At 40.4% G+C, this 17,301-nt stretch overlaps 1 protein-coding gene across 1 annotated transcript in view; it reads right to left on the reverse strand.

Moving 5' to 3' along the window:
* The window catches only part of RFX6 (regulatory factor X6), a 343,542-nt gene that overhangs the window by 192,449 nt on the left and 133,792 nt on the right, over window positions 1-17,301 (reverse strand). The window contains exon 6 of the mRNA XM_075338312.1: window positions 14,059-14,086. Coding sequence (XP_075194427.1) covers window positions 14,059-14,086 — 28 coding nt within the window. The remainder of the gene's footprint in view (window positions 1-14,058; window positions 14,087-17,301) is intronic.

A 17,301-nucleotide genomic window follows, 5' to 3' on the forward strand; every position in this document is an offset into this window, starting at 1 on the left:
TAATGATATGGCTGAGCGTGGTGGTAAATTAATAACCGACTTTAACGACCTTCTGACAAAAGATGAAGAACAAAAGCAATATGTCCTGCAAGTTGTAAGCAAATGCCGAGCATTGCATTCTGACGTTTCAAAAACTACTTTAACAAAAGCTCTAGAATAGATTAGATAACTTTGTAAAATTATCAACTCATGTAGGTACTACGTCTGTATCTTTTCTGTGTCTGTTTTGTATGTATTATATACCTCATTTTTATATTTTAAAATAAAAAATGTCATTAGACTTATCAGTATTACTTGTTTTTTTGTTATATTTCTACTTTGAACTCAAAAATATACCAAAAAAAAACCCCAAAATGTATCACTTAATAACAAAATATACGAAGTATGCTCCTAGTTGTACCAGGTCACGTTCTTGGGGCTAAAAGCTGTTGTAACTCAGTTTGACTTAAAATAACAACAATTATGTATAAAATATAAATTTTGAAGAACAACATTAGCTTTCTTTTGAGATATTAAGTGTGTTTTTATTATTTACCGTTCTGGAGTTATGGCTCCATATGTCAGCTTTTTGGCCAAAAATTTGGATTTTTTTCAAACTTTGAGTAACGAGCGGCACGGGTTAACGTCGTTTGATCGAGCTCAAATTTTGGCTATCTCAATATCTGGAAAGGGGAATCGTTTTGTAGGGTCCAGACGGACAAAATTCCGACATCAATTTCTTGCTGTCACCCTAATGTACATGCACAGAAAAGAAGATGTGATACCAGCATGCAGTTCTGTTGTGGAATGTACGACTACTAAAATGGGGTAATAAAACAGGTATACAAAAAATCCTTTGCTATAGTGGCACATTGGACTAGTAAAATAATTGGAAAATGTTAACACGTTTATAAATTTTGTTATACTTTTTTACTTCTTTTTTGTTTTAAATTCCCCCTTCCAAACCTTTAACAAATATGTAGCAATACAATTGTCATGGAACGACTCCAGGGTTTGATTCGGTGAACTTTGGGTGTGGTCAGTTTCTCTCTATGTTGGGCCACAGCCTGCTTTGTCTCTGACCAAATACTGGTAGTTCTTTTGTCTTTCCTTTTTCTTCTGTTTAACTTTCATTCAGGTGTTTTCACTTCCTCATTTTGTTTGCCTTTTCACATCCTGAGAGGGGCTATTTATTCTCACCATGCCCACACTTTTATTGCTGGCTATATTCCTAGATGGCTGTTTGGAATGCTAGCTCTTTAGTAAAGGATTTCCTTGCTGAATATTCTCATTTGCTTTTCCTTGTGGTTTGCAAATGAATTTCCCTTCTCAATATCTTTTTAATAACATATGGAATTTGGAGGGTTTACATGTATTCCATAAATATTTTGAGTTGCTTCCCTTTTTCCTCCATCTTCTCTGTACGACTTAGTTTACATGTTCTTAGCCCTGTGTCTAACTATTGCCTGTGTGCACTTCATTTATGTTTATTGTTGTTTGATATTACACTTTATAGATGAGAATGCAGTTAAGGTCACTCAAGGTCAGTCAACATTGAGCGGGGTGCAATTGCTTTATCTTAGGGTGCCAACCTCTTAGGGTGCCAAGTTTAAATTCACTATCTAAAAAGAAACATGCATGTGTTTTTCACTATCTGACATGAATTCTTCAGAATAAACCTCTCCCGTTTTAGGTAACTTAGGATTACCAAAATTGTTTATATTTGCCAGATGCCAGATTAATGAGAAACAGAGAATATTTTAAGGCATTTTTATTACTTTCTGCAAAGTCAAAACTTTAGATACACTAAGAGTACTATGCCTTTAAACAATATGGGACAGTCCATGTGATGATGCCATGTCTTTGGAAGCTTCTGATAGGTTTATTGGAAACATCTGAGTTAATTAGAGACAGACCTGTGGATGCATTTTAATGCACACTTAAACACACTGCTTCATTGTGCAGCATCATGGGAACGTCAAAAGAAATCAGCCAAGATCTCAAGAAAGGAATTGTAAACTTGCACAAGTCTGGTTCATCTTTGGATGCAAATTACAGTTACCTGAAGGTGCCTCGTTCATATGTGCAAACAATTATACTCTCATATAAACAAGATGAGAATATCCAGCCATCATACCGCTCAGAATGGCAACGGGTTTTGTGTACCAGAGATAAATGTGTTTTGGTCAGACATGTGCATATCAACCCAAAAAAAGAAAAAGACTTTGTGAAGATGCTGGTGGAAGCTGGTAAGATTGTGATATTATCCACAGTGAAATGAGTACTGTATGAACATGGGCTGAAAGGCCACACTTTCAGGAAGAAGCCATTACTCCAATAGAAACTTAAAAAAGCCAGATTAATGTTTGCAAATGCACAAAGACTTAATTTTTTGAGACATGTCCTGTGGTCTGACAAAATTAAAATTGGACTGTTTGGCCATAATGACCATAGTTACATTTGGAGAAAAAAAGAAGAAGCTTTGAAGCCTAGAACAACATTGCAGCTGTGAAACAAGTGGGGTGGCAGCAGCATGTAGGGTTGTTTTGCTGCTGGAGGGACCGATGCACTTCAAAAAGTAGATGGCATCATTAAAAAAGATTATGTGGCAATACTATAGCAACATCTTCAGATATCAGCCAGGAACTGGCATACTGTCAAACTGGTTACATAGTGGCTTAACGATAACAAAGTCAATATTTTGGAGTGGCCATCACAAAACCCTGATCTCAATCCTAAATGTTTGACCCAATTCATACAGTGAAATGTATGTAAACATTTGACTTTGCAGATAGGAATAAAATGCCTTAAAACATTCTCTCTTGTCATTCTGGAATTTAGCAAATATAAACAACTAGATGAAGTACCTGGGCGTTGCACGGGATAGTAACTGTCTATCTCTCTCCCAGTCTCTGTATGTGGGTCGCTGTCTGTCTGTCTCTCTGTCTGTCTCTTTCCATCTCTCTGTTTTTGTATCAGTCTATCTGTCTCCATCTCTGTGTCTATTTATCTCTATCTCTGTGTCTGTCTCTATGTGTGTGTCTGTCTGTCTGTCTCTTTTCCCATCTGTCTCTTTTCCCGTCTGTCTCTTTGCCTGTCTGTCTCTTTCCAGGGCTGTCTCTTTCCAGGGCTGTCTTTCTCCCGGTCTGTCTCTTTGCCCGGCTGTCTATTTCCAGGGTTGTCTCTTTGCCCGGCTGTCTCTTTTCAGAGCTGTCTCTTTCCAGGTCTGTCTCTTTCCCAGTCTGTCTCTTTCTCGGTCTGTCTCTTTCCCGGTCTATCTCTTTCCCGGTCTATCTCATTCCTGGTCTCTTTCCCGGGCTGTCTCTTTCCCAGGCTGTCTCTTTCCAGGTTCTGTCTCTTTACAGGTCTGTCTCTTTACAGGTCTGTCTCTTTGGCCATCTGTCTCTTTGCCCGTCTGTCTCTTTCCAGGGCTGTCTCTTTCTAGGTCTGTCTCCTTGCCCGTCTGTCTCTTTCCCCGTCTGTCTCTTTGCCCGGCTGTCTCTTTGCCCGGCTGTCTCTTTCCAGGACTGTCTCTTTCCAGGACTGCCTCTTTCCAGGCCTGTCTCTTTGCCCTTCTGTCTCACACATAGCATCATTAGGGGGTTACTCACTCAGCTTGCATCGAGGTAGGCAAAGGAGGCACTTTGCATAAAATGTCCAGGCAGCTTTATTAACAGCTCATGAAGGATTCCATCAGAATAGAAGGTGAACAGCCTTAAAGTGCAGGAATATGGAAAAACAGATTCCAAATATCGGCCCTTCAGTGTAAGTCAAGCACATAAGTCCAAGCAGAGACTTCTCACAAGAGGCTTTCCTTACCTCTGCACACCGGCAAGCCCAGTCAGCCTCTAGCTGAGCTGATTAACAGAGGTGTTTTCACCTCCACTCCCAGACCATGTGCTAAACAGACTGACACCATTATAAAACATGTGGCCTGTCAGCCCCATGTCGAACACTCCCTTGGGTGGAGGTATGTGGATAGCCAGACCCGCCCATCTCTCTGGCTGTCCGTAAGACCAGGCCCAGAAATGCCCTATCAAGCCTTGTGGCACTACGAGTTCTAGAGCAGATATCCATACTTACACCATTTTCATGGAACACACACCTCTGCCATGTTACAATATATATTATACAGTACAGACCAAAAGTTTGGACACACCTTCTCATACAAAGAGTTTTATTTAGTTTCATGACTCTGAAAATTGTAGATTCACATTGAAGGCATCACAACTATGAATTAACACTAGAGATGAGCCACCCCCCTAGTGTTCGAGTTCGGTTCAGTTTGTCGAACGGCGGGTGTGTTCGTCGAACGATCGACGAACGCTCGTCGAACACTTTCGAACACCATTGAAAACAATGGCAGGCAAACACAAACACATACAAACATGCACAAACATGAACGCACACACACACACATATTATGCTCACCTTACCTTCCGTTCCATCACCGGCCTCCTGGCACTTGCAGTTCACTGGTACAAGATGTGTATTTCGGTAAACATTGCGACCGATGCCGAAAATGCCGCTGACAGACTATTGACATCAAAGGTAGGTGCCGCTTGCCTCTTATTGGCCAGCGCGCTGCCTTTGAGTAGCGTCTTACAGAGGAAATTCCTCCCTCATCGCTATGGTTACCCGTTACACGTAGTTCGCTGCTACAGGATGTGTATCAGGTAATATTAGCGACCAATGCCGGAACTTCCGCTGACAGAGCTCTGACAGCAAAGGCAGGTGCCGCTTGCCTCTGATTTTCCAGTGCGCTGCCTTTGAGTAGCGTCTGACAGAGGAAGTTCCTCCCTCGTCGCTATGGTTACCCAATACACGTAGTTAGCCGCTACAGCATGTGTATCGGGTAACCATTCTGGAACGTCCTCCCTCTGTCAGACGCTATTCAAAGGCAGCTCGCTGGCCAATCAGCTGGCAGCGGAAGTTCCGGCATTGGTCACTATGGTTACCCAATACACATCTTGTACCGGTGACCTGCAAGTCCCAGGAGGCCAGCGATGGAACGGAAGGTAAGGTGAGCATAATATGTGTGTGTGCATGTATGTTTGTGTATGTTTGTGTGTGTTTGTGTGTGTTTGTGCATGTGTGGAATGGCACAATAAGGGACAAGGATGGGACATTTAACAAGTTATGGAAGGAATTGTTTGAATTGCAGTGATTTCCTACGGGAAATCTTGCTTTGCTAAATGAGTAACTTGGTTAACAAGCACATTCCCAGAACGGATTATTCTCGTTAACCAAGGTTCCACTGTATTAACATTGAATGACAGTATTACTGTGAAAAGCCTGTTACGCTTTGGTGATCGAACCGTTATCGAACATAACCTCGAACTGTCAAACTTGAAGCTAAGTGTTCGTCGAATGACTCGAACATCGCCAAAAACAGGTCGAACTTGAGATTGGCAAACAGTTGGATTCGAACACCGATCATCTCTAATTAACACATGTTGAATGAAATACTTAACAGCCACCTTTTGCTTTGATTACTGCTTTGCACATTCTTGGCATTCTCTTGATGAGCTTCAAGAGGTAGTCACTGGAAATAGTCTCCCAACAATCTCGAAGGAGTTCCCAGAGATGCTTAGCACTTGTTACAAGTTGTTAGCTTTTTGCCTTCACTCTGCGGTCCAGCTCACCCCAAACCATCTCGATTGGGTTCAGGTCTGGTGACTACTAAGGCCAGGCAATTTGGCATAGCACCCCATCCCTCTCCTTCTTAGTCAAATAGCCCTTACACAACCTGGAAGTGTGTTTGGAGTAATTGTCCTGTTGAAAAATAAATCATGGTCCAACTAAATGCAAACCGGATGGAATAGCATGCCGCTGAAAGATGCTGTGGTAGCCATGCTGGTCCAGTATGCCTTCAATTTTGAATAAATCACCAACAGTGTCACCAGCAAAGCACCCCCACACCATCACACCTCCTCCTCCATGCTTCACGGTTGGAAACAGGCATGTAGAGTCCATCCATTCACCTTTTCTGCGTCTCACAAAGACACGGTGGTTGGATGCAAAGATCTCAAATTTGGACTCATCAGATCAAAGCATAGATTTCCACTGGTCTAATGTCCATTCCTTGTGCTCTTTAGCCCAAACAAGTCTCTTCTGCTTGTTGCCTGTCCTTAGCAGTGGTTTCCTAGCAGCTATTTTTCCATGAAGGCCTGCTGCACAAAGTCTCCTCTTAACATTTGTTCTAGAGATATGTCTGCTGCTAGAACTCTGTGTGGCATTGACCTGGTCTCTAATCTGAGCTGCTGTTAACCTGCGATTTCTGAGGCTGGTGACTCGGATAAACTTATCCTCCGCAGCAGAGGTGACTCTTGGTCTTCCTTTCCTGGGGTGGTCCTCATGTGAGACAGTTTCTTTGTAGCGTTTGATGGTTTTTGCCACTGCACTTGGGGACACTTTCAAAGTTTCCCAATTTTTCGGACTGACTGACCTTCATTTCTTAAAGTAATGATGGCCACTCATTTTTTCTTTACTTCTTTACTTAGCTGCTTTTTTCTTGCCCTAATACAAATTATAACAGTCTATTCAGTAGGACTATCAGCTGTCTATCCACCAGACTTCTGCACAACACAACTGATGGTCCCAACCCCATTTAAAAGGCAAGAAATCCCACTTATTAAACCTGACAGGGCACACCTGTGAAGTGAAAACCATTTCCGGTGACTACCTCTTGAAGCTCATCAAGAGAATGGCAAGAGTGCGCAAAGCAGTAATCAAAGCAAAAGGTGGCTACTTTGAAGAACCTAGAATATAAGACATATCTTCAGTTTTGCATACCTATTTGTTAAGTATTTCATTCCACATGTGGTTATTCATAGTTTTGATGTCTTCAATGTGAATCTACAATTTTCAGAGTCACTCTCTATGAATGAGAAGATGTGTCCAAACTTATGGTCTGCACTGTATATATATATATATAGATATATATATTTATACCCATACATATACACACACACACACACACTCATGGCCAAAAGTGTTAGCACCCTTGAAATTCAGAAAATGAATAATAATACATCCCCTACAGTGCCCTTCTGTGTAATATCCGCCCACACACACTGCCCCTCTGTATAACATGCCCCACACACACTGCTCCTCTGTATAATATCTCCACCAACACACTAACCCTCAGTATAAGATCACCACACACACAGTGCCCTTCTGTAGAATATCCCCGACACACTGCCCCAAAAAATAACGCTAGGGGTCGTGGAAAATGGCGCAAAAAGAGTGCCAATTTTTTGGACAAACTTCTGAATGTTTTAACCAGTTAGATAAAAGTAAACCTATTTATGTTTGGTGCCCACAAACTTGTACCAACCTGAGGCATCACACCAACACATCAGTTTTACCATATAGTGAACACAGTGAATAAAATACCCCCAAAACAATTGTGCAATCACAATTTTTATGCAATTTTTCTGCACTTGGAATTTTTTTGCCATTTTCCAGTACACTATATGAAAACACTTATGTTTTTTTTAAAAGTACAGCTTGTCTTGCAAAAAAACAAGCCCTCATAAGGCAAGATTGACAGAAAAATAAAAAAGTTACAGCTCTCGGAAGGAGGGGAGCAAAAAAACAAAAAACAAAATGAAAAACAGAAAATCGCCCTGGGCTTAAGGGGTTAAGGTAGTGTGCCGGGATTATATTATTTATTTTGAAATATATGTTCCCCTCCTGATATTTACACTGAAGATCAAAGTTAGAGAACAACACACACAATTTCCTAAATGTTAAGGTCATTGTGTCGTCCTGTGTGATTATATCCTACCATGAGGAAACTAGCAGTATTTTAAGCTTATTTCATAAGTTGAATTTTTTCAAAAGCACATAAAAATGTAAATAAAATGAATGAAAAATAACACTGATCAAAATTAGAAAACACTTTCAAATACCTGCGAGCTATTGGTGTTAATCTGGCACCTTGTGGTAATTTCCTAAATTATCTGACAAACCCTATTTAACCTATTTAACTTTCCAGTTTGCACTAACTTTGCAAAAATGGTTTGCCATTCCAAAGTGACTGAAGCTGGTTGACCAGATGAAGATCAAAGGGGTGATCCTATCAGCCATAGCATGAGAAGTTGGTCGTTCCAAGTCTGTGATTTCGAGAACATTGCATCTTTACAACACAACAAACTCTTTCAAGTCCCCCAAGAAGGCTGGTCACCCTCAAAAGACAAATGCAAGACAGGACAGGATAATGCAATGGGTAATCATTTAAACACTGCAGCTGGAATTCCTCAACCTTTCAGCACTGAAGAGATCTGTCTCGTCAAATAGTGTCACAACGTTTAAGAGCATTTGGACTGAAAGCCCACTCTGTAGTGACCAAACCTCTCATTAGCAGAATAAATCAAAAGGCTAGACTCACCTATGGTGAGGAGCATGTTGTGTGGACAGAGGTGAAGTGGTCTACAGTTCATTTTAGTGATGAAATCAAGTTTAATTTATTTGTATCTGATAAGAAACATTATGTTCATCGAAAGACTGATTCCAAAGTGTGTTAAGAAGTCAGTGAAAGGTGGTAGAGGAAGTGTCATGGTTTGGGGAATGTTTTCTGCAGCAGGAGTTGGACATCTCATACAGATACATTGCAGAGTGAATGCAAGTGTGTATCAAAACCTTCTTCAACAACATGTGGTTCTTTACTTGCGTTCATCACTCAATCAGTCAGCAATTTTCATGCAGGACAATGCCCCCCTGTCACACAGCAAAATGGGTAAAGCAGTTCCTTAAAACAGAAAACATTGAAACAATAAAATGGCCATCCCAGGGTCCTGATCTAAACCCAATAGAAAACCTCGGCAAAATCCTTGGTGACAAAATTATGTCTAAGAAACCCACAACAGTAATAGAACTGTGGAAGAGACTGGAAGAAGAGTGACCAAAATTACACCAGAGCAGTGTGAGAGACTAGCGATGTCCTGTGGCCGCAGATGTGCTGAAGTCATTCAAAGCAAAAGCCTTTATATTTCCTACTGACTGGTGACTGCTGTTACCTTCGGAAAATTTTATTTATTATAATCTTTCTCTGTGCTACAGTTATTGTTGTTCTCCAATTATGATCATCCCATTTTGGGGAAAATAAAGGTTGTATGTTGATAAACTTTGGATGTTTTCTAAAACATTGTTCTAGCGGCATGGTGTACCACTTACATAAAAATTCAAATGTTAATCAATGTAGATTACACTATTTCTGAAAAAAAGCAGTGATAATACATTGTTCTCTAATTTTGATCACCAGTGTATGTCACCCTCCTGGGTTCATCCTGGTATATATGTTCCATCCTGGTTTATTTTTCCCCTTCTAGGTATATATGCCCTCCTTCTGGAATATATGTTCCCATCTCAGGCCCCTCCTTGTATATATGTCCCCATCCTCGTTTATGTGTCCACTTCCTGGTATACATGTCCTCCTCCTGGTACTTACATCCCCTTCATAGCCCCTCCTGGTATATAGGGTACTATCTTGGTTTATTTGTCACCTTCCTAGTATATGTGTTGTCCTCCTGGTGTATATGCCCCCTCCTGCTATATTTTGCCCCCTCCTGCTATATTTTGCCCCCCATCTGATATGTGTCCTCCTCCTGGTGCATATATATATATATATATATATATATATATATATATATATACATATATGTCCCTCCTGGGCCCCTCCTGATATACATATGTCCCCATCCTGGTAAATATGTCTCAGTTCTGTCTCTAACACAAAAACAAACAAAAATAAGTTTACTCACCTTCCCCGATTCCCACATTACACGGTGTCCTCTCTGTGCTGCAATTCATTTTAACTGAAGCAGGGGCTGGAGTTGGCAGGCTCCCCTCCACCTCCAGCCCCTGCCTTCAGCTTCTCTATGGAGTGCCTACCATTCCCCTCCTTCTGCCACATCCTGGCCACCTCCATGACTCTGTGTGACCCCAAGCAGTGTGATGAAGTTGCTGCGTGATGATGACCTCATTACGCTGCTGCACACTGGGGCATGGTATGATGCGTCCTGCTCTGCCCCACTGCCTCTGGCGCCACCACCACGTAACTAATTTGCATGTGATGCATCTTAAGCACATCGCATGCAAATTAGGTAATGCACACTCAGCTAAAGTGCGCAAAGCAAAATGACCAGCACCCTCTGCTGCTGCCATACTTTCTACAGGCTGCGACTGTGACTGTAATTACCCTGGCTGGGCTCAGGCCCCCCTCTTCGCCAGGCCCCATACACCATTAAAGGCAGTAATGCCCTGATGGCAGCCTTGATGTTCTGTACTGCATTTCATGAATCAGTTAATTCACAGTCACAGAGACTGTGCAAGTCTCGCACATCCCTATCACTTGAATCTTTGTATGTTTATTCAGAGACTGAGACTATGAGTTAGTTTTTATGTTCTTTGTGCTGCAGTAATACACCACATTCTGATTTAGGCCTTTCTAAACCCTACCTGTAATGACGAGCTTGGGCGCCTTATAGCCTTACATTGTAAAACCCTAAAACAGCTGCTACGTTCTCTGCTCTAATCTTTTCCAATGTGTTAAGCTGGTGTCACACATAACGACGACGACAACGACGTCGCTGCTACGTCACCATTTTCTGTGACGTTGCAGCGACGTCCCGTCGCTGTCGCTGTGTGTGACATCCAGCAACGACCTGGCCCCTGCTGTGAGGTCGCCGGTCGTTGCTGAATGTCCAGCTTCATTTTTTGGTCGTCACTCTCCCGCTGTGACACACACATCGCTGTGTGTGACAGCGAGAGAGCGACGAAATGAAGCGATCAGGAGCCGGCACTGGCAGCTGCGGTAAGCTGTAACCAGCGTAAACATCGGGTAACCAAGGGAAGACCTTTCCCTGGTTACCCGATGTTTACGCTGGTTACCAGCCTCCGCTCTTGCTGCCAGTGCCGGCTCCTGCACTGTGACATGTGGCTGCAGTACGCATCGGGTAATTAACCCGATGTATACTGTAGCAAGGAGAGCAAGGAGCCAGCGCTAAGCAGTGCGCGCGGCTCCCTGCTCTCTGCACTGACATGTAGCTGCAGCACACATCGGGTTAATTAACCCGATGTGTGCTGCAGGAGAGCAAGGAGCCAGCGCTAAGCGCGGCTCCCTGCTCTCTGAACATGTAGCACAGCGACCTTATGATCGCTGCTTCTGCTGTGTTTGACAGCTAAGCAGCGATCATAACAGCGACTTACAAGGTCGCTGTTACGTCACCGAAAATGGTGACGTAACAGCGACGTCGTTGTCGCTGTCGTTTAGTGTGACACCAGCTTTAGACAGTGCATCCTGATTTGTTGAGCTTGACAATATGTTGATTGTATGCTCTCAGTGAGAGGAACAAAATTAAAATCTTGTGATACCTTTTAATGGCTAACTAAAATAAAATAAACTGATGTTACAAAGCAAGCTTTCGAGACATCTCAGGTCCCTTCATCAGGCGTGGTATGACAAAATATCTGAAGAAGCACAAATATATGCACAAACAGAGCAGAGGGATGGCATAATAAAAAACATTTAAATAAACAAACACTGAGCTTAGAAAGTGAATCCTTAATTAGCTTTGATTAATGGTGTGAGAGTTTTATTGTCCCAATATCCATGTAGGATCCGAGGACTGGTGACTCTCTGGAATAGACTCTTCAGATTTTGTAATGGGGCCTCTATGTTGGAGAAACAGGACAGAGACTGAGAGCAAGGATGAGATCTCACCGCCACACAATTACAGACAAAAAAATCCATTTACCTGTGGCCAAACATTTCTGTGCTTCAGGACACAACATAAACCATATGAAAGTTGTCATATTAAAAGGCAACTTCAGATCACAGAGCCATCGACGGGTCTGGGAATACAAATTCAATAAAATGTTTAACGACACAGGACTCAACCTGTCAGAAGGATTTATGGTCCATTACAAAATCTAAGGAGTCAATTCCAGAGATTCATCAAACCTCTGATCCTACATGGATATTGGGACAATAAAACTCTCACACCACTAATCAAAGCTAATTAAAGATTCACTTTCTAAGCTCAGTGTTTGTTTATTTAAATGTCTTTTATTATGCCATCCCTCTGCTCTATTTGTGCATATATTTGTGTTTCTTCAGATATTTTGTCATACCATGCCTGATGAAGGGACGTGAGATGTCTCAAAAGCTTGCTTTGTAACATCACTTTATTTTATTTTAGTTAGCCATTAAATGGTATCACAAGATTATAATTTTGTTCCTCTCACTGAGAACATACAATCATTTTTCAACTGGCTAACACGGTACCAAAACCTTTTCACTTGTAACAGACAATATGATGTAATAGCTGCAAATCATTATAGGAAAGCATTTGATGCTGTGCCTGACGTCATGTGAGCCCAATCTGGCTGATGCAATGTTCAACATTGTATAAAATGGTGGAGGGCAATTGTTTTTTGCAGATTTTGACAAATTTAATCTCAAATTGTTTGAAATTTCCAAGATGATGGGATAATACTGTATAATTTCGAATTCAACTAAATTCACAATGGATCAACTTGATTGTTTCTAATATCAATTTAAATTTACCACTAATATAAAGTACAATTTGTAATGAAAGAAGCAATTTTGGAATCATATATGAAATATGCTGAAACATTCTACGGTTAATATCTCATAACATAACACTTATCTGATTTGACTTGGTCATTGAAAACCAAATAGGTACCATCACAGCTTTATTGTTTGGTATGGGGATAGTATTATCAATAAATAAATATTAAAGCAATAAGTAAGATCCCAGGAGGCTTCAACTTTGTAAGCACCAAACAGTGTGGAAACCTTGTTCCATGTAACAAATATGGAGTTGTTTTAAGCTCATTTATGACCAGATGAAAGTTGAACTTTCATATACTTCTAAATCATCTTAAAAGTTAGTTTAGAGAGATAACATTTACAATCTCTGCTGTTAGAATAAAGGTCCCATTACACGCAACGACGTATCTAACGATATATCATCGGGGTCAGGGATTCCAAGACGCACATCCGGCATCGTTAGCGACGTGGTTGCGTGTGACACAAACACGCGGCCGTTAACGATCAAAAATACGCACCTTATCATTGATCATTGACACGTCATTCATTTTCAAAAAATCGTTGATTGTTGCAGGGCGGAGGTTGTTCGTCGTTCCCGAGGCAGCACACATCGCTACGTGTGACACCTCGGGAACGACGAACTACAGCTTACCTGCGGCCGCCGGCAATGAGAAAGGAAAGAGGTGGGCGGGATGTTCCGGCCGCTCATCTCCGCCCCTCCGCTTCTATTGAGCGACCGCTTAGTGACGACGCTGTGACGCTGCACAAACCGCCTCCTTAGAAAGGAGGCGGTTAGCCGGCCACAGCGACGTCGCTAGGCAGGTAAGTTCTGTGTGACGGGTGCTAACGATGTTGTGCGCCACGGGCAGCAATTTGCCCGTGATGCACAACCGACGGGGACGGGTGCTTTCACCAGCGACATCTCTAGCGATGTCGCTGCGTGTGAAGCCCCCTTGAGCTCACTCACAAATTCACTGTTCACTTATTCTGAAGACTCTATTGATATAGATATAGGCTCTAAAAGCCAAATAGTTTGCCATTTTTATTGAAACGCTATTGCGCATTTTAAGTAACATAAATTGTCTTTTCAGGAGTCCATATCCTTCAATTAGAGCAAGAGAAAGGGAAAATACATTACATGTACATCACTTTACACCCTTGTTAAGAATTTCGGTGTCATTGAGCTCTAGTATTACAGTCATTTCAAAAAGAGCCGTATCTAATAGATTTGTTTTGCAATCATTTCAAGGAGATCCAACCTTATTATAATAAGTCCATCAAGTTTATGCTTTAGCAAGTGGTTACACTACCATAGAATACAAAATACCAAATTCCAAACAAACTTTTAACTACTCCAAGGACTTTTATTACTGTACAAGTTAGAAGAAGTGGGAAATCAAAAGTTAATGTATTGCGGTTTGTGTTTTTGGAAAAGATAATGATAATCTATATACTAATGGCTATAAGTTTATTAATAATATAGAGGGTTTAAAACTTACTTCACTCTTCAGCTTGCTTCCAGAAAACCTTTAAAAAATAAAATAAAAATAAACTCTATAAGACAGTACCAATAAGATAACTGAACATAAAGTTTCATGTATTATAAGATGAAGTTATTTTAATATTTGCGAGTTAGTATATTCCAATATATTATCATATACTATATTATCAAATGTAGGGTTATACTACATTCAGGAAGGACAGGAAAGACAAAAAAGGTAGTGGGACACCCTGGCCTGTCAGGTCGTCACAGGGTATTGTGCAATCTGCCCTTCTGCAAAGTATCCGCATCCTCCTTGGTTACAGATCCTTGTCCTTTGGTGTTGCTAAGATCAGAGCCAGCCAAAACCCTAGAAACACTTTGCACCACACCCACCAGACACACCATTGGGGGGCCTGAAGGGTCACCCACTTGGGGGGTTGGTAGAGGGAGAAAGTGAGAAGTGTGAAAGAAGGAGAAGAGAGAGGAGGTCAGGAGCAGAACTCCTTGTAGAATACTAGGTGGCAGATGTTGGTCTGGGCCTGGTAGGAGCTGGAACCCCGGTCGCAGGGGATCATGTCAAGGGGCACAGATCTGCCGAGGAGGGCAGCCGGTGGCCTTGAACAAAAACAAAGGGTGTTTAAAATCTTGAAGGCTAAGAATATAGAAATAGCATTTCAAGAGTATAAAGATATAAATAGGAAATGTAAAAAATAAATCAAGCAAGCAAAATTAGCTACTGAAACAAAAATCACCAAGGATCTTTTATAAATACATTAATGCCAAAAGGAAAACAAAATATAGTAACAAGTTAATTATAGAGCACAAAGAAAAGACTGAGATATTAAACAGGCACTTCTCATCAGTGTTCACCAATCTATAATATGGGATCACCAAGAAACTGACAGTTCCAGGAGTCATTCAGCAAGTCAAAAATTAAAGTTCATTGGCATTTGATACTGTACCACATAATAGCCTTATACTAAAGTTCCAGAAGCAGGGACTAGGGGAAGCATATGCAACTGGGTAAGGAATTGGCTAAAAGATAGGAAACAAAAAGTAGTCATAAATGGTACATTCTCTAAATAAGCTATAGTCATCAGTGGGCTATCGCAGGGATCTGTACTAGGACCAATTCTTTTTAATCTCTTTATTAATGACCTTGTGGATGGGATTGATAATAAAGTGTCAGTCTTTGCTGATGACACCAAACTATGTAGGATAATACAGTAAAAACTGACCTTGATAGTACAATATTGCAAAATAATCTGGATAAGATGTCAGAATGGGCAGATACTTGGCAAATGAGATTTAATGTTGATAAATGTAAAGTAATGCACCTACGACGGAGTAATCCTATAGCTGCGTATACATTAAATGGAAGTAAACTTGGGACTACAGAACAGGACAAGGACTTGGGTATTCTGATTACAAAAAAGCTGAGCAGCAGCATTCAATATCAAGCAGCAGCTGCAAAAGCAAACAAGATTTTAGGTTGTATAAAAAGAGAGATTAGATCCCGTAATCCCAACTTATTGTTACCCCTCTATAAATCACTTGTAAGGCCACATCTAGAATATGGGATCCAGTTTTGGGCTCCACATTTTAAAAAGGATATTCAGAAGTTAGTCAGTTCAAAGGCGGGTAGCTAGACTACTAAAAAGAATAGAAATCCTCTCATATGATGAGAGGTTGAAAACGTTGGATTTGTTTAGCTTAGAAAAATGACATCTTAGAGGAGATCTCAGTTATAGTTATAAAGAGATGTGTGGTCAATTTTAAAGTATTCCTTCCAAAGACAATACTAAGGACCAGGGGGCATTCACTGTGAGTGGAAGAAAAGCGATTAGGACAGTTAAATAGGAAAGGGTTCTTTACAGTTAGAGCAGTCAGACTGTGGAATGCCCTACCACAAGAGGTAGTAATGGCAGATACTATAACAGCTTTTAAAAAAGGGCTGGATTATTTCCTCACTACACAAAACATTGTTGGTTATAAATGACTTAATGACAAAATGTATAATTGGTGAAGGAAGGTTGAACTAGATGGACCTAGGTCTTTTTTCAACTTATGTAACTATGTAACTATATTTCTATGAGTGACAACACACATACTGGTTTTCTAAACAGTATGGCCTCAAGTTATTAATATTATTTATTTTGCTTGTAAATCTCAACAATATGTACTATTCTAAATATTCCCTAAAATCCACCTAAAACAGCTTCAACGTATGACAGCAATATATTCAAACATAAAGACCTACATGGTTTAAAAAACGTAAATCCTGTCTACAATAAATTTATCAAATATACTCTTTTTCTGCATATTATGTAATTTAAACTCTGTAGTTCCTATTGAAGTTAAATTGTATTGCTTGGCCAGATATTTCTATACGGACTTCCGGTGATTTTTTTTAAAGAAGTATTTATGTATTTTCTTAGAGCTTTGATATTGTCTATTTCTTACAAATTTGTTTTTGTGTTTATTATATAGCACTAGAGTATAATATTAGATGTGATTTGTTTTCTAAGCTAGCTTATGGATGTATTGTCCTAATAAAACCCTTTGAAGACTGTAAGTAGATTCAATCAAATTTGTTTCAGTTTAAAATTATGAGACAAGTTTCACCAGTTTTAGCATATTAAACTAGCCACATCGTGTAAATGCGGCTGCTAAGTTTGTACATTTTAGATTCTAATTTATGTTAAGCCAAGTGAGCATTACCAGAGATTGTTCACAAAAGTATTATACTTTTTTTCTTCATGTTGGTGACCAGTTATAAGCAGGCAGCACCATACCCTGGAAAATAAACATGCCCTCACAATAGCTTACAACAAGCTTTCTCAGTGAGACATAGAAGTGCATCTTATAAATTAGTATATCATTAAAAAGTTGATTTATTTCAGTAATTCAATACAAAAAGGAAATGCCTAAATTATGTAGAGTCATTACAAACAGAGTGATCTATTTCAATTGTTTAGTTCTCTTAATGTTGATGAGTATGGCTTACAACAAATGAAAACCCAAAAGTCATTATCTCAGAAAATTATAATAATTAACACAAAACACCTGCAAAGAAATCCTAAGCATTTAAAATGGTCCCTTAGTCTGGTTCTGTAGGCTTCTCAATCAAGGGAAAGACTGCTGACTTGACAGATGTGCAGAAGGCAGTTATTGACATACTCCACAGGTAAGGTAAGCCACAAAAGGTAATTGCTAAAGAAGCTGGCTGTTCACAGAGTGCTGTATCCAAGCATATTAA

This window comes from Anomaloglossus baeobatrachus, chromosome 3, assembly GCF_048569485.1.
Source record: "Anomaloglossus baeobatrachus isolate aAnoBae1 chromosome 3, aAnoBae1.hap1, whole genome shotgun sequence".
Classification (NCBI taxonomy): Eukaryota; Metazoa; Chordata; class Amphibia; order Anura; family Aromobatidae; genus Anomaloglossus; species Anomaloglossus baeobatrachus.